The sequence below is a fragment of the Puntigrus tetrazona genome, unplaced genomic scaffold (assembly GCF_018831695.1).
Source record: "Puntigrus tetrazona isolate hp1 unplaced genomic scaffold, ASM1883169v1 S000000001, whole genome shotgun sequence".
Taxonomy (NCBI): Eukaryota; Metazoa; Chordata; class Actinopteri; order Cypriniformes; family Cyprinidae; genus Puntigrus; species Puntigrus tetrazona.
This window is the reverse complement of record NW_025047681.1, coordinates 3745933-3762453: the sequence shown is the minus strand read 5'-3', so window position 1 is coordinate 3762453 and position 16521 is coordinate 3745933. Positions and strand designations below refer to the sequence as shown.

The following is a 16521-nucleotide window of genomic DNA, read 5'->3' as shown; positions in this document are numbered from 1 at the left end:
CCTTCTTATAGCTTTTGCATGAGCCACTCAGAGCTTGACATACACTATGAAATCACAGTATCTAGGAAGAATTTCAAGTTTTTCCTGAGCTGTTAGGCTGCTAGCTAATCTTATGTTGCATTAACAGTATAGTATCTATATCTTTTACAATCAATCAATCATTTTTATTTATATAGCGCTTTTAACAACACAGGTTGCATCAAAGCACAATAACATTCTGCATTTTCAATATAACCATTATATGATATAATTTTGTTTTACTACTACTATTCAGGAGTATACTAGTATTGCGCTATATTAAGGTAAGGTGACAAGACTACCTTCAATTTGAAAAGACGCACTAGCTGAGAGGAGTTTCATCAAAGCTGACTAAAAGTGATAGAAGATGAATACAGAATTACAGAGACCGTCTCTGCATTTAATAACAAATTGGTCACTCTCGTCATTATACATCCCTGTCATTGTACTCTTCTGCTTTATACTGTACAGTGCTTTGATGCAACCTGTGTTGTTAAAAGCGCTATATATAAAAAAAAAATGATTGATTGATTGATTGAATAACCTGCAATACCTTTTTTCAGGGTGTAAAAGAAAAAATAAAAGCTGAAACCTTTTCATGGGACCTTGCAAAAACAGCATGTTACATTGGTGAGGGAAATAATGTCATCTGAGGAGATCATAAACAAAAACTATTCTTTAATCTTTAACTCTAAAGCTTTCAAATTTTTGCCAAATGTGTTATATATATATATATATATATATATAGTAATGAAGGCAAGGAGGCAACGTTTGAATCCATTTGCAGGGTTTATTTGATAAATACCATAAACAGGAATCAGGGTCAAGCAAATGGTTGGCAATGTAAGGCAGTCAGATCGGTTACCAAGTTAGAGGGCAGTCCGTAGGCGTAGTAGATAAGCAGGCAGTGGGTCAGTACACAGCCAGGCAATCCAAAACGGCAGACAAAACAAAGGAGCAAATCCAGACAACAGAGAGAACAAACAGGCAGAGATCATACACAATGAAGCAGACAGGAAATAATCAGAGGACCGCTCAGTAAGGCAGGGTAGGCTGGCAATACTTCATGTAGAAGCCATCCTGGTTAAATGCTGGCCAAACAGGAAATGAACGCAGAGGGAGTGGAGGCGAGTCAACTCTGGTGACGGCTCCCTCTGCTGGAATGGTGTTACACACACACACACACACATATATATATATATATATATATATATATATATATATATATATATATATATATATATATAGATAGATATCTTGAGTGATACAGGAAGTTTTTCTGATTTTGTAAGTTTGCACATTGTGATGTGTTACTGATTTATCAAGAAGAAGAGACCACACAGAATATTGTATTCTTTTATTTGATAAAAAAGTGTCGACTTGCATCTGTAGTCTGTAAAGGAGGGCTGCACTTAGAAGTGAGCCAGAAGTTAAAGCTGCACCTCGGCGACACGCTTCTCCGATGCCAGACAGCAGCGCCACGATGCCTCCGAACGACCGAGCTCGCAGATTATATACAACTTTGTTTTTATTTCTATTTTATATTAGTATTTTATTTGTAATGTATTTAACCTATATACTGTATAATAAAACAATATCTTATGCTAACCAATACGCTGGCCTGCCAAAAGACTCTGATTTCAAGACATGAGCAGAACAGACCATGGAGAAGTCTTCTGTGACCTGTCTTGTGAGTATGATTGAATACTTATGAGAGATAGCACAGACTCGACTTACTTTACCTTATCTGAGGATAAACTAAATAAGGTAGAAGGTGCAAGAGATTTGAGCACCATAAAACAATACATTGCTGAGGGAATAGTGCGGGAACAATGCTTTTATGTTAAAAGTTATTGTTTATCTTAAAAGGTCAACTAGTTACATATTTCATGAAGTGAAAGCTCATAAAAAGATCTGACTTGTCTGTTTCTGTATCTATGAAAAAAAAATTTTGACAGAAATTTAGAAAATTTAACTTCAGTAGGTGGTTGAATAAGTATCTTTTAAACAAAATTCAAAATCTTGTCAGCAAGAAATTTTCTGCAGAATCATTCTCAATCATAATGAACTACAAGTACTAAAGCGTTTAACTTCATTAGACTGTGTACTAAGCATCCAAGATAACAAACCTCATATATCCTTTGCTTACAGAAAGATTCCTTATTACAGACCTCAGTATCTGCAGCTGACAGCTTGGACTCTTCAGTCCGCCAGAAATCAGCTTCAATCCTGAATCCTGCAGGTCATTGTTACTCAGATTTAGCTCTCTCAGGACACAGTTTGATGATTGTAGAGCCAAGGCTACAATTTCACAACACTGAGGACTTAAATTACAGGCAACAAAGCTGAAAGAGAGTAAAACATTCATGTTAAATAAATTTAGAAAAAAATCCTTGTTGTAAGACATGAATAACTCACAGAGCTTTTCTGCAGTTGATCACAACTGGTATCAGTCTTCTTCTCCCCTCATCTGATGTGTTGTATTTCTTGAGGTCCAGCTCATCCAGTGTCTCCTCCGACATCTGAAGCATGTAGGAGATTGCTGTGAACAACCTTTAAATCACAAATGTGTAAATGATGATACATAGTCAACCGGTAATGCAGAGTAAAGTTCTATAAGCAAGGAAAAATATGATGTATGCCAAACAACTACAAACAAAAAAGCTAAAACAGTCTAATCTGGTTGGTTTGTTTTAGCTGGTCATCTAGCCTGATCGTAGCCTTGTTTTAGAGAGATTTGAATCACTTCTGTACCTGATCAATCTGGTCTTAGCCAGTCAGGCTAGGAGACCAGCTTGACAAAGTCAGCCAGGATAGCATACCAGCATAAACCTTGAACACCGCTTGCGGCGTCCAGTTCCCCAGCCTTCAGAATCAGCTGACACTGAGGACTGAGGGCCTGTTTTGCACAGAAAGCCAAGGTCACGGAGTCTGTGCACAACGTTGTCATGCAGGTTAGTCACTGCATGATCTACATTATCCAGCACATCACACAATGATTTTCTGACTGTGACCCCTACCAGTTTGCAAACAACACGAACAGATCCACAAAGGATGCTATCGCCGTGACTCTTCATTCTGTGCTGAGTCACCTGGAAAAGGGGCAGAGCTATGTCCAAATGCTCATATTTCTAAGAATTTTCTTAGAATCTTAGCACATAACTTAATTTTCTTCCACAGCGGAATAGCTTTTTAGGTTTACCCAACGAATTCTATGTTAAATTGATCTTTTGTATTGAATTTTTCAATTTGGCACATGGTTACATGAAGCATACAGTATACCTGTAGGTACCGGCATTAACTCTTTTTCTCTCATTGTTGATTATGTTTGTGGCTGAGTTTCTTCTGTAACATCACTTCTACCAGCCTCCGGATCTCCATTCTTTAGGAGAGAATTGATTTCATGTGATTCCACTTTTCTCTGAACCGATTCATCGTCTAGAGTTTTACTGGCGTTCTGTGTTTGAAATAAGAAAGGGGTTTTAAAAATAAAAAGTCAGGACAGTTGTTTGATATGATGAACATGGTGTGAAATAAAGTGATATGTGGTCAAGTATGATGAACCATACTCCGAATTTGTGCTCTGCATTTAACTCTCCCAAATGCACACGTACACACACATTGTGTTTTCATGTTTTATGAGGACTCCCCATAGGTTTAATGTTTTTATACTGTACAGACTTTGTGTTACTGTTTTTCACCTAAACCTACCCATTACAGGAAACTACCGTTTTGTTAGATTTTCCAAAATGTAAATCCTGTATGTTTTATAAGCTTGTTTCTTCATGGGGAAATTTGGTCCCCATAACATCATAAATACCAGGTGTGCACACACACACGCACACAGCAATATTGCATATATACCATTTTATTTTAGGCTGAAAAATGTATTATAGTAAAATGGAATGTTGTTAGTTCATAAGTAAATATATTTACGATGAATTTATGATGAAATGATTAAAACAACACATACCTGACAGCACTGCAAACACTTCAGGTTAGAAAACCCTGTGTTAAAAGCAGTGAGAGGGACAGATATTTTAGTCGGTTTAAGCACTGTTTATTGGCTGATTCCTAGATTGAGCATTCAGAGTATTCATGCATGTCAGGAATTACGCTGATCATCAGATCCAGATCTCTGTGAAGGAATCTACTGATGCGGTTGAGTTTGTGTGAATAGAGAAACTTAGCGTAACGTGCATGTTGACTAAAAGAAATAAAAATACTTTCGCCATGAATTAAATACATTTAAAATCAAATCAGATAACGGATTAATACAAATGCGCCATGATCATCGTGTGGCATTTTAGCAATGCATTTCAATGGCGTTTAAAATGATCCATTGCAAAGAAAATTTAAACGTAAAGGTTATTAATTGGGTTTGAATTTGCTATGAACACAGTTGTACTTACAAGGTCCAAACATGATGAAAATCAGCAGAAAAAACGTGAAGATGCTTTCAGATGAAAATACAACGACTCTCAGATCTCCCACTGCACGTTCTCCGTTAACTGAAGGTAAGGACACGCATGTTATACTAGAATAATGAATAGAATGTAAATGGTAAATATAAAAGCAGAAATATGATGGCGTCCGCTCACCTGCATTCAGTATTAGTTCAGTCATCAGTGTAACAGCGCTCAGCAAAACCACAACTACTGATCCAAACACATGAAATACTTTCTTCACGCTGAGGGTCAGATCTGTAAGAGATTTAAAATTAAAATAATAATAACAACAAATAAAACTATATGGTTAGTTATTCAAACACTTGACCATAACAGTCATATCACACGGAAGTCAGGCAATACACCCAAGATGTATTTAAAAATGACGAAGATAATATAATATAAAGTTAATGATCAATACTGTACCCAGATCTTTATTCACGTCAATGTAGATTGTGCTCATCCACAGTATTTTGTGAAATATAATCATACAGAGCCATCCTTTCCAATCTGAAGACAGATTTTTTATTAATAACTTCAGTGAAAGGTGAAATGTTATATTGAAAAGCTCATTTACAAGTAAAATACATGTACTTTACCTCGATCCCTCATCAGCACTCTTACGCAAAAATAGACCACCAAAACAGCTATTATAAACATGTAGATTATCCATAAGATATTAGCGAGTAAATTTGAACCTGAAAAGAACGCAAATGCTTTCATTCAATAAACCGATAAAAATAATCTAAACCTTTACAATAGTGTTCCCTGTGTAGCTAAGTGAGTAAAAATAAAGTGTACATTATCAGTAAAGCTTAATGCTTTTTATAATATATTTTATAATAGGTTCTACATTATAGAATATATTTCTATTTCACCAAGACCGCATTGATTTGTTTAAAATACGGTAAAAGCAGCAATGAAATAGTTTTACTATTTAAAATGTTTTTTTGTTTTTTTAATGGTTTCTCTGATCAAAGCTACATTTTCAACATTAGTCCAGTCTTCTGTGTCACATGATCCTTCAGAAATCGTACTAATACACTATCTGCTGCTCAAAAAAATGTAATATGATCAACATTTAAAACAGCACAGTAAACATTTCTTTTAATGAATAGAAAGATCTGCATTTATCTGAAATGAAAAGATTAAATGAAATATATAATAAAATATATTTGATATTAGACTGGGCTAAAACATTCATATTTAGACGGATACAAGAGATTCTCGTTGATTGTTGATCACACAAAACTATAAAAGATGAATTCATCGCATACTTACAGCTTTTCTGTCTGTTTAGGCCACGCAGACAGGAAAATGACAGAAAATAGAAAACTAGGAACAATACGAACTGAAAATCTAAAAACAGAAGAACATTAACATATTTAGATCTCATCACAAAAACATTAAAAGTATTTCCAGTGCTCAGTAATTAAAGTGTTCAAAGAGATTTTTAATCACACTTCTTTAATGTATTAATGTACTTGTACAACAGACTTGTTTTTGTGAATGAATGATTCCTTGCCAGTTGAATTATTTTTTATTCCAAAATATGTCTGGTTTCACAGACATGACCATAGACTAAGCCATGTTTTTTTTGACATGTTTTAAAATATGTCCGTGCAAGTTGCTTTCAGTTAAAATTGCTCAATTGTGCATTTAATCTGAGACTAGCCTTAAACCTTGTCTGTGAAACCCAGCCGTTTTGGTATGTTGTCTGTTTATTCCACAGAAAAGAAAGCACAGACTTGATAAAGGGTCACTAACTGTCTCCGTAGTTTCAAAGTGAAGGGCGTAAGGATGAATTGTAAGAAAGGCAGAACGAAATAGCTGAAAATAGCTACATCTGCAACTTTATCCCATAAGCATTTACACGTCTCTCTGCGGCATGGATTCCTCTTCACCTTAGTCAATACTAGAAAATTAAAAGCACATTTTGTATTAAAGGACGAATTGGCCATTAGCACTACAAACACATGATGTCGGTTTCATACATACATACATACAGAAAAAGCCATATATCCAGAGAAGTAGCAAAACCCATAGCGGAGCTATCGCTGTAACTGAGTAAAGACTGTAAACACTGGACTGCAACAAAGTATTGTTTATCACTGTTATTCATTAAAGCAGCCTATGTAACATTTTCTGCCTCGTTCTGTGACAAAAAGCTACATCAGATCATAAAAGGAAGCATTTGACTGGTATTGTGGAGTAAAAAGTTTATAATGAACTCTTTTGCTAGACAACAAGTTTACAATGAGAGTAACCTTGTGTTTTAATTGAAGCATGTTTAGCTTAGCCAGTTAACGAAAAGGCTATCTGCTGGTTTTCGTCGAAAATATCTTTAATGGGTTTGAAAATGACACGGGGTAACTAATTAATGACAAAATGTTCAATTTTGGGGGGAGCAACCCTTTAAATAACGGTAGAAGATCTTGTATGTCCAAAACCGCTGCTTTTCAGGAAATGAAAAAACTCTGTTTTAGCCTCCAAATTTGCATGGCATACTATATATATATATATATATATATATATATATATATATATATATATATACACACACGCACACATTAATTATTATTAAAGATTAGAAATAATTTTTCCCAAAGCATGTTTAGTCTACAGATTTGGACTACAAACAAAAATATAACGAAATATAATCTTGAGACCAGCAGTTAAATAGAGATGCCCAGAAATAGTTTATTACAAATCATTATCTAGCCTGAACATGTTTTCTCTCAAACACAGCATATAGGAAAAATGTTGACTAACGTAATTAATTAACTGTCTACAATTGAAAAATGATGGAAACTTACTGTAAACAATGTAGATGACAAAGAATGGAATAATAAATCCAAACACAAACACTGCCCAGAAATTAAATCTTCTAATATATACATGGTTCCCATCCGGTTCTATTTGAGACATTTCAAAAGCACGACTGAAAATAACTGAAGCAGAAAACAGTGGAAAAACTATTAGCAAACCTAAATAAGCTGCACTGGAGACATATGAGTTCTGACATACTAACATAAATCATTCAAACTGAGGAAGACATAATGTGCTTATCGAATATTATTTTAGATTGTTGCACATATGTTACACACCAGAAATATTGTGCTACCATTATTGTAGATTTTAAACCAACCTGAACAATAAACTATCATAAAAATTACATATTCAGAGACGAGAGCCACATCTGAAAAAAAGAACAGAGCTGAGTTATATAATGAGATATTAGGTTACAAAAATAATAAATACTTTAATCACTTTACATATGTTTGCACATTTATGTTGAGGAAATTATACACATCTCAGAATGAACTAAATTAATATGATAACGCATAGCCATATAGTGTCAAAATCATAATGTGCACCCACACACTTCAAAGTGTATTTGCTAATAGCCAAGAACTTAAAACTAAAAATACAAACCTGCCATTTTCTCTAAAAATGGTGCGCAATAAATCAACATCAGAGGCCTCAAAATATAAATTGCACAGCAAGAGACCGTCTCATACAGAAAACCTGCAACACATTCAGATCTTTTTTAAAAAGACTTTCACGAATATCCAGATAAAAGTGATGGAATACACTGATCTATCACACATCTGAGTAACTGAAATCAAATTTAAGCTCAAATTAGATTCATGTTGTTTTTTCTATTGCGTATGCACTCACCTTCTGTAAGCCCCCAGAGGACAAAAGCCACAAACATCATAATATTTGGAATAAATGCATGAAGAAACCCAAGAATCTTAACATGTCTGGATGCACCAGGGTCTGGATATCAGATACAAATGAGTGTAAATACAGATCTTGTTTATTCACTTTTTAGTATTCTCATTTGGACCGAATAAAATAAAAATATACTAATCATCATGATTTCTCTGTACTTCCTGTTATATAAAGACACACTCAGCCTTTATATTGCAATGTTTCTGAACTGTATGTGATGACGCTTGCGTGGACTGTAAACCTGTTCTTGATCCTCACATTTATTACAGTAAAACACACACACAAACGCAATTTGAACTAACCTGTTTTTTGGGACGTGTAATAGATCAGACAGCAGAGCAGAAGTGCAGATCCAGATGCAGAAATGCAGACAATCAACACCATTATGTGTAAAACAGAGAAACCTGTAAAGAGTTACATTTACTAATCCAAACACACAAGCGTTAAACATTATATGGCAATAAACAGTAGTGGTTTATTTAAGAAATTATGCCGCCATCAAAACACCTTACACATAATTATGATGGACTAAAAAGAAAAAGATGCATAGCACACAAATGGAATCTAACATTAGGGCAACATTTCATTTTGATGGTCCCTTTTGAGCATTCTGTTCACGATAAGTAATTCTGCACCTACACACCTACTAACTGTCATTAGAGTATTAATAGACGGTCTGGTGTAATGATCTCCCAAAAGATTGTTCTACTGACTATTAGTAACCAAATAGATGTCGACTTATTCTAACCCTAACCCTACCGGTCTACAGTGAGAGTTAGTAGACATGTAGGCGCAACAATACTTATAGTAAACCGTATGCGTTAAAGGGACCATCAAAATATTATTATTATTATATTATTATATAATAACAAAAATATTAATTATAGTCATGAATCGGGCCTCTGTGGTTTCTCCTTCATACCATAAGTGGGCTCCCGCACCCAAGTACTCCGTTACCCATAATCCCATTCCTGTTACTGATTACCATGCTACCCGTTTCCCATTACCTAGATAAAACAGCTTATATTCCAACACTTATTTTGAAGTCTTATTTTGGCCAGGCTGAAATTTCCGAGCATTGTCCTATATTTAAAATAATGATAATATTAGTGTATGTTTTTGTGTGCAAGTTGCTGACCTTTTCTCTCCAGTTCTGCGGTTGCGCTGGCTGAAAGTTCTCCAGCGAACACATGACACATGTAAACTCCTTTATCCTTAGGTCTGACACTCTTCAGTCTGAGAGACAAGTTTCCTTTGGGGATTTCGGCAGTGAACAGCTCAACTCTGTCTCTGTATTGCTCATCCGATGAACCTTGTAATGTCTCATTGTTTAGGTGGAGCAGAACTAGAATATCTCCACCTTCATCCATTTTCTTCCATGAAACCTCTTCAATGTGTTCAGGTGCGATGTGAGAGTCTACAGAGCAGTTCAGAGTGACGTCCTCGCGGTCATATGCGGGATACAGATTTATCTGTCCGGTTACTAGCAAACGCTCTGGGGTTATAAATAGCAGAATAAAGCTCTGTATCATTTTGAGATATTTTAAAAGGAGTTCATACTCACCGACATCTTTTATTAGTACCGTGGTCTCTCCAGACTCCTGCCGGCTGTGAACTGTACATGTGTATCGTCCTTCATCTCCAGCTCTCAGATTGTCCAGATGGAGGGAGAAGTTTCCATCGTTAATCTGATCAGTAAAGAAATGAGCTCTGCCATGATAACCCTGCTGCTGTTTCTCTGCTTGACTCTCCCCATCCTGATACAGATTAACCAAAGTCTCTGAATCTGTTCTTCTCCATACCACCTTCAGACCCTCCATTGGTAAGCGTTCATCAACATAACATGGCAAAACCACTGAAGATCCCAGAGGAGCGACAAGAGGACCAGAAGGACCTTTCAGAGTGAATGCTGAAACAAACAGAAAGAATCTGAAAGAAAAATCACGCCAAAAGCTAGCTGTTGTGATACCTTTTATGTGTGGTTGTAAAAAAAACATGCCCTTTATTATGTTCAAGGGATGGCAAATAAATGTTTAAAATAGCTATATTCGTTGCTAGTAGCTTCGAAAAACAAGTTGGGGGTAGTCTGTCTGAGAAATTGTCAAATCTAGCAACACTACAGGCTAACTGGACTTGTAACGTATAAAGCAGGAGAGCGTCATCTAAATTTGCTCTGAATATTTGCTGATTATAACAAACCATAAACTTGAAATGAGGCAGTGCTCAAAACATAAAACAGAACAAATTTTCTGTTATAATTTACATACCTTCAGATAAAACTGGAATTACAGCCACAAAAGCAAACATAAGCAGGCCCATGTTCAGCTGGAAATTATGGATTATAAAGTGACGATCCGTAAGTGAGCGACCAGCATGCTTTTACGCTCCTGAGACTGATTTTATTTCCTTACTTCCTTTTAATAGATGAGGATCAGTTGAAATCCAGCTAAACCGGAAAAACAAGCTCTGATTAAAAGAACAAAAACGAGCTAAAAATAAAGGGTGAAGACAGAGGTTGTACAGAGCAATTGTTCTCAGTGACGCATTTTGTAATCGATTTGGCCTTATTGTTTACAAATATAAAAAAATTATCTGCATGTTCTAATGAGTTCTGCATGTTCTAATGAGTAATATTGTGTCAAATCACAAACTGGCGTGCTGCCTGATAGTATCAATAATAAAACATTTTAGTCTCTTAGAAATACACATTTGATAGTAGCTTTTGTTGGGATGCAGATGCAAATTTATGTTCATTATAAACATCTGTAATATCTGTAAAATGTGAGCAATCAATTTTTATAGGTCTTCACAGTAGCATACATGTAGTATAATCACAGTTAAAATCACAATTAAAACACCAGTACATTTAGTATAAACGAACTAAACGCTATAGATTAATAATATAGCCAACTGTAATTATATTCCATTTTTCCTCATTCAATGCATTTACCACGTCTACATTAATAATATAATAAAATTGGATACGAATACCAACATTTCTGACTCAATACCATGGTGCAGTTATGGTCACTATAATAAAAATCTATGGTAAATTATGGCGATCTGTTATGTCTTCTAACTGTATCGTTGTGAACAGTGTTTCTGTTTGTCAGTGCTGTAAAGTTTTTCTTGAATTTTTGCTGAGTTCAAGCATTTCAAATGCACAAACCATCCTTGTGCACCACAAGTCATTGAAATGAATAGAAAATTTGTACAGTCACATCTTCCCTAGTAGCTCACGGCGCACACGCTGTTTGAACTTTCATCCGACAAGATAAACAGTCAGAGTGGCGTGCTTCAAAAGACTAGTGCTCTTTCGTTTCGCATTTGCCTCATAAACAATACATCGAACACTAATTGAATTTCATTATCATATTGAGGAAATTCGGATAATTATCGTTATCGATTTATCGCCCAGCCTTTCTAGAACAACATTCCAATCAACCAATCAGAACTGAGGGATATTTGTTCAGCAAATTTCTACTTTAGGCTTATGTTCAGGGTCGCCTTGTTAATCAGATATCATTTCACTTTGATTTTAGAAATAAACTTTAGGTTTAAGGGTAGGGATTGGGATAAGTAAAATTTTTTGGACAGTAATATCGATTCAGGATCATGTCTGCATGTCACAGCCACAAATGATACACATGTAATTAGTGCTAGGAACATATCGTGTTGATTAAAGGATTGGCACATGGTTCCTCTAAAGACATTAAACTCAATCTCAATAGAGCTCAACATAATTATTCATGATCCTTCCAAATAAGCCAATAACAAACCATTTGATTCTAGGAAGAAATCGTAGGGTTGTAAAACATGTTAAACATGGACATGTAAAACCATTTCTGGATAACTTTTGCCTTTACCTTCTTCATTAATCTGACAGTCTCAGAATGGCAAATAGAGGTCTCCTTGGCATTACTGAAGAGGATGATGCTCTTCACTTGTTATTCATGTCACTCAGTACAAAGATGGTCGATAAGAAGTGGAGCTTCCATGGAGATCTAACAAACCAGAACTCCCAGATAACTATAGCATTGCAAAGAAGAGACTTACAGAATTGCAGTCAGACTGCAACTTTTTTATCACAGATACAGTCAAGTTGTGTGTAATTGCCTTGAGCAGGGCATTGTTGAAGATGTGGTGGAGGGCCACAAATGCTCTTCAAATGCTTCAAATGTTCTAGACCAAGACAAGGTAACAACAAAACTCAGAGTAGTTTACATTCTGGTCCTAATCTGAATCCAGATCTGCTCAGCATACTGTTAAAATTAGACTAAATGAGATTATATTGACAGCAGATATCTAGAAGGCTTTCTGGTAGATTTCTCTTACTGAGAGTGTCAGGAATGCAGTGTGATTTCTCTTGAAGATGCAAGAAATATGCTGTCTGTGCTATGAATTAGAGACCTGCAATCCCGCTGGAGTACCGTGGGTCTCGACATGTCCCGACGCAACCCAGTGCGGCGCGGGACTTTGATATGTGAACGCATGCGGGCGGTAAGGTCCTCGTGTGTGCGGGTTGCGGAGAATAAAATTATTTGCGGGACTTCAAAAATGCCTATCTTGAAATTAAATTGTTAAAAGAAATAAAATATTATTTATCTGCTGCAAAAAGCAACAAGAACAACTCAAAATAACGAAATTATGGTTCTTAAGAAGAACAAAGACCATAGACCCACACCGAGGCAAAATGTCTGAAGAGTATGACAACGCTTAGTGCTACAGATATTAGTTCATTATTAAAGAAAGGAACATACAGAACTACAAAGCCAAACAAAGGGAAATCCGATATTTGGAAATGTTTTTCATAGTATGAAGATGAAAGCACCTTCCCTTTGCGAGCTGCGACAAATGTAGCAAAATATGCAGCCACAAGTCTGGAAGTTCAGGTCTGAAGCGTCATGTGTGCACAGTTTTAATGTTTACATGCGGGCGGGAGCGGGACAAAACTTGAATATTGCGGGCGGGGCGGGACAAAATTATCTATATTGTTGCGGGAGTTGGGCGGGAGCGGGAAAACCTTGGGGAGGCGGGCGGGAGCTACTGAAAATCTGTCCCGCAGGTCTCTACTATGAATGACAAGGCTGGTGTTTGACATGTCTCCCAGCCCCTTCATCTCAAGTGCAAGTGATGTTCAAATGCCTTCCATAACTACTAGTGCAAAGGAGATTATGTCTGCAGCTGTCATACCTTTGCAAGTGGACAACCAACTGTGATGCATTGAAGGAGATATAGAAGACAACAGTGAGTGAGCTCACAGAAGAGACAGGAACGCATGTATGGTATGGAGAATTAAGATGGATAATTCTTTATTAATATGGAAGATGTGGATATGAGGCCTTGTTTTTGGGGCGGTGGGGAGAAATTGACACAAAGAAAATCTGACTACGCCACCTTATGAATTAACCCCAGGAAAGAATGCTCAAACCACTCAAGTTGAGTATTATCACACAGGTTTGTTCCCTCAGGATTAGGCAGGAGATGTGAGTAAAGTCGACAACAACTATTAACCCCCTTCAAACTAAAAGAAACAGATTACAGAAAGGTAATCAATGTTTAGACCCCTAAAGAAGATATCACTGCCTTGTCTTGAGCTGATGGGAGCAGTGGTTGGAGAAAGACCAGTCTGTTATAGTCTCTGAATATGGAGCTTCATAAAGTTCAGGGTTTTTTTGCTGCAGTGGATTTGCAGTTTAGCTCATAAATGGAAACAGTTTGTGTCAAACTAGTATCTGAAATCCAGTCTTTAACCAACCCTGCAAAGGTCTCACTGTAAAGATAAATCCAAACCAGCTGACCTCCCAACCAGAGGTATGCAGATTTAAATCATTCAACAAAATTTAAAGATGTAATATTTGGCCACATGCAAACCCAGAGCAAAGGTTTCATTTTTAGAGTTTCATTAATTTTCTATATACTGCCTTTTAAAAATTCAAGTACTTTTCAATTACCTTCTCAAAATATGTTTTTTGAAGACTTAAAATTCAAAAGTCTAAGTCCTTCAAGCACGTTAAGCACTCTTTATAAATGAGTCCCTAGGTGTCGAGTGAAGATTGGCTAGATTAATGATTAATGACTGAGAAAGATCCAGTGTTTTTGGAAAGTTAAAAAAATTGATATTTAAAAACAACGGGTCCCGAAAAAGCTACCTACATGAACAAACACTGGACGATTGTCTTTTTATTAAGTAACGCACAGATATTAATAAATGTATTGATTCATGTTCGTTTGTATACATAATGCTCATGGTCATAGTCCAAGTCTTCTTCTCTGTTTTTTTGTGTATCTCTGTCACAGAATTGCAGCTCCCTATAATGGTCTGGTGTGTGTACTATGTCATTTTTTGTTGATTTAGTGGTTTCGTGTGGAAACAGATATTTTTTGAGATGAGGACATCTGCTGGACGCTCCGTTGTCTTCTGCATGTATATCAGTAAGAACACTATATATCCAGAAGTTATTTTTGTATTCATGTAATTCACAGTATCTGGTTGTCATGACAACCTCTCAAGTATGCTGCTCTATGTAATCTCAGTAAAAGTGTTTACTACAGAAAAGATGAATGATCCAATTAATAAATATCAACAATGGTGTAAAAGTTCAGTAACATTTTAATAGTCAATGCGTCTTTACAGATATTAGCTCAAACATAAAAGAAATATTAAAAAGTGTGACATCAAGCCTCACGACATAAACTGTAATACACTGAATATCACATTAAAAAATTAATTGAAGTAGGATGTAAGAGAACTGATAAAGGAGAAACGTCACTACATGTTACATGTTATTACGGCAATTATATCAAAAAGTCAATACCATAACTGTTCCTTTAATTGAAATAAAAATAATTTTCTATAGAAACGTCTCAGTCTCTCTTGGTTCGGTCTGTGTTTCACCTGTTGGTTCAGTCAGTCCTACATCTTGTCTGTTTCCCGTCTCAGGATCAGGGACGTCGCCAGGGATTTTGTCCCTGTGGGCTCTGTCAGAGCCTGGGACCCCCATTGAGATCTGGTTCGTAGACCTACCCACGGCGCTTAGATTCTCTGTTTCGTTACTACTCTGCTTCTGACTCTCCTGCTCTGGATCTGTTTGGCCACACATTATTAATATGCACCTGTCACATTTTCTAGTTATACAGCAGTCAAAACCACCTACTGTGAAAACCAGCAAAGCACCGAGGACACCAATCAACATGTGACCTATATACTGAGAGAGAGATAGAAACAATACATTCAGAAAAAAACTCACAATATCGATAAAACATGTTAGATTATTATTGCTACTTCCATAGACATCTGTGTGTATTTCACAAACTACAATTGTATTGTTTGGCTAGTATTTAAAATGTATGAAAACTAAAATAAGCATATGGTTAAAAACACTGAACATTTGTTGTAATATGACATTTCTATTATGATATTACAGTAACAGAACAAGCTGATATGGTAGATGTGATATTTACCAGAGAATAGTGACGATGGTGGGTAATCAAATCTAAGTAGCTCTGTCTCATTTTGCATCCCCTTAGTAGGTTTACACCAAGACCTGTTGAGCTCTGCATCAAAAACATAATGTCCATTCCAGTCTGTATAACCACAAACCAAGTAATCTCCATCAAGAAACAAGATGATGATCCACATTACAGGTGGAATCAGACAATTTACAAAAGATTTAGGCCAGCTCTGCTGAGTTTTTTCCTCAGTTTCAGCATTTGCTTTCTTAGGACAATGAAAATACCCAAGTTTAAAAGGCCTAAAAATAAGAACATTAAAGCTAAAATAAAAAAAGGAGGTCCAATGAACATTGCCAGTATAAAACGATAATTCATCTTAACATTGCACGGACATGAAAACCTGATTTCAGCCAACTCCTCCAACCCATACAGTAAAGCATTCAACGGAAATTGGATGAAAACATTACTCTTTTTCAGATATGCAAGACATTCCTTTAACAAACTACTAGCCATCATCTTCCGAGGGAAATTTGATGATGTTTTTTGCTGTAGTCCAGTTCGCAAGATCTTTGTATGATCTGCAATAAAGAAAATAAGAATTACAGTTCAAACGAGCAGAACGGATCATTATTGTTGTAATGATGTAATTTATCGATAAATAATAAAGTCCAGGGCATTCTGGGGCCATTAAAATGCTCAAACAATGAAATTTTGCATTAGTGTCCATTAGGGCCGGGCAGAAGGTCACATGGGGGTCCACCAGGGGGGCCCGTGGTACCTTTTAATAAGGCCCTTTTCAACAAGCTCTGTAGCACACAGCGTTCCATTTAAAGTGGCTGAAATTCATACAAATATATATCTC

At 36.1% G+C, this 16521-nt stretch overlaps 1 protein-coding gene across 4 annotated transcripts; it reads right to left on the bottom strand.

Moving 5' to 3' along the window:
* Positions 1-1320: 1320 nt before the first annotated feature.
* LOC122331544 lies at positions 1321-10581 on the bottom strand. 4 transcript variants are annotated; one of them, XM_043229056.1, is made up of 19 exons: positions 10472-10581; positions 9769-10113; positions 9343-9699; positions 8507-8608; positions 8148-8249; positions 7902-7994; positions 7615-7665; positions 7283-7417; positions 6234-6381; positions 5748-5825; positions 5066-5164; positions 4893-4976; positions 4620-4721; positions 4431-4529; positions 3992-4026; positions 3301-3475; positions 3039-3110; positions 2437-2540; positions 1321-2363 (listed from the first exon to the last, which is right to left on the bottom strand). In XM_043229056.1, exons 1-11 carry the CDS (start codon positions 10521-10523, stop codon positions 5146-5148), a joined length of 1482 nt encoding a protein of 493 aa, XP_043084991.1. In that variant the 5' UTR covers positions 10524-10581; the 3' UTR covers positions 1321-2363; positions 2437-2540; positions 3039-3110; positions 3301-3475; positions 3992-4026; positions 4431-4529; positions 4620-4721; positions 4893-4976; positions 5066-5145. The 4 variants fall into 4 exon arrangements, with proteins under 4 accessions (XP_043084991.1, XP_043084990.1, XP_043084992.1 ...); XM_043229055.1 differs by lacking the exon at positions 3039-3110 and having other exon boundaries at positions 2437-2571; XM_043229057.1 differs by lacking the exon at positions 3039-3110.
* Between the last annotated feature and the right edge of the window lie 5940 nt (positions 10582-16521).

Bases quoted from the DNA above. Each gene is read 5' to 3' on its own strand.
- LOC122331544 (XM_043229056.1), bottom strand. From the start codon at position 10,523: ATGGGCCTGCTTATGTTTGCTTTTGTGGCTGTAATTCCAGTTTTATCT. The intron at 9,700-9,768 runs GTGAGTATGAAC...TTATAACCCCAG, and splicing joins GGTACTAATAAAAGATGTCG to AGCGTTTGCTAGTAACCGGA. The intron at 8,609-9,342 runs GTCAGCAACTTG...AACTCTTTACAG, and splicing joins CGCAGAACTGGAGAGAAAAG to GTTTCTCTGTTTTACACATA.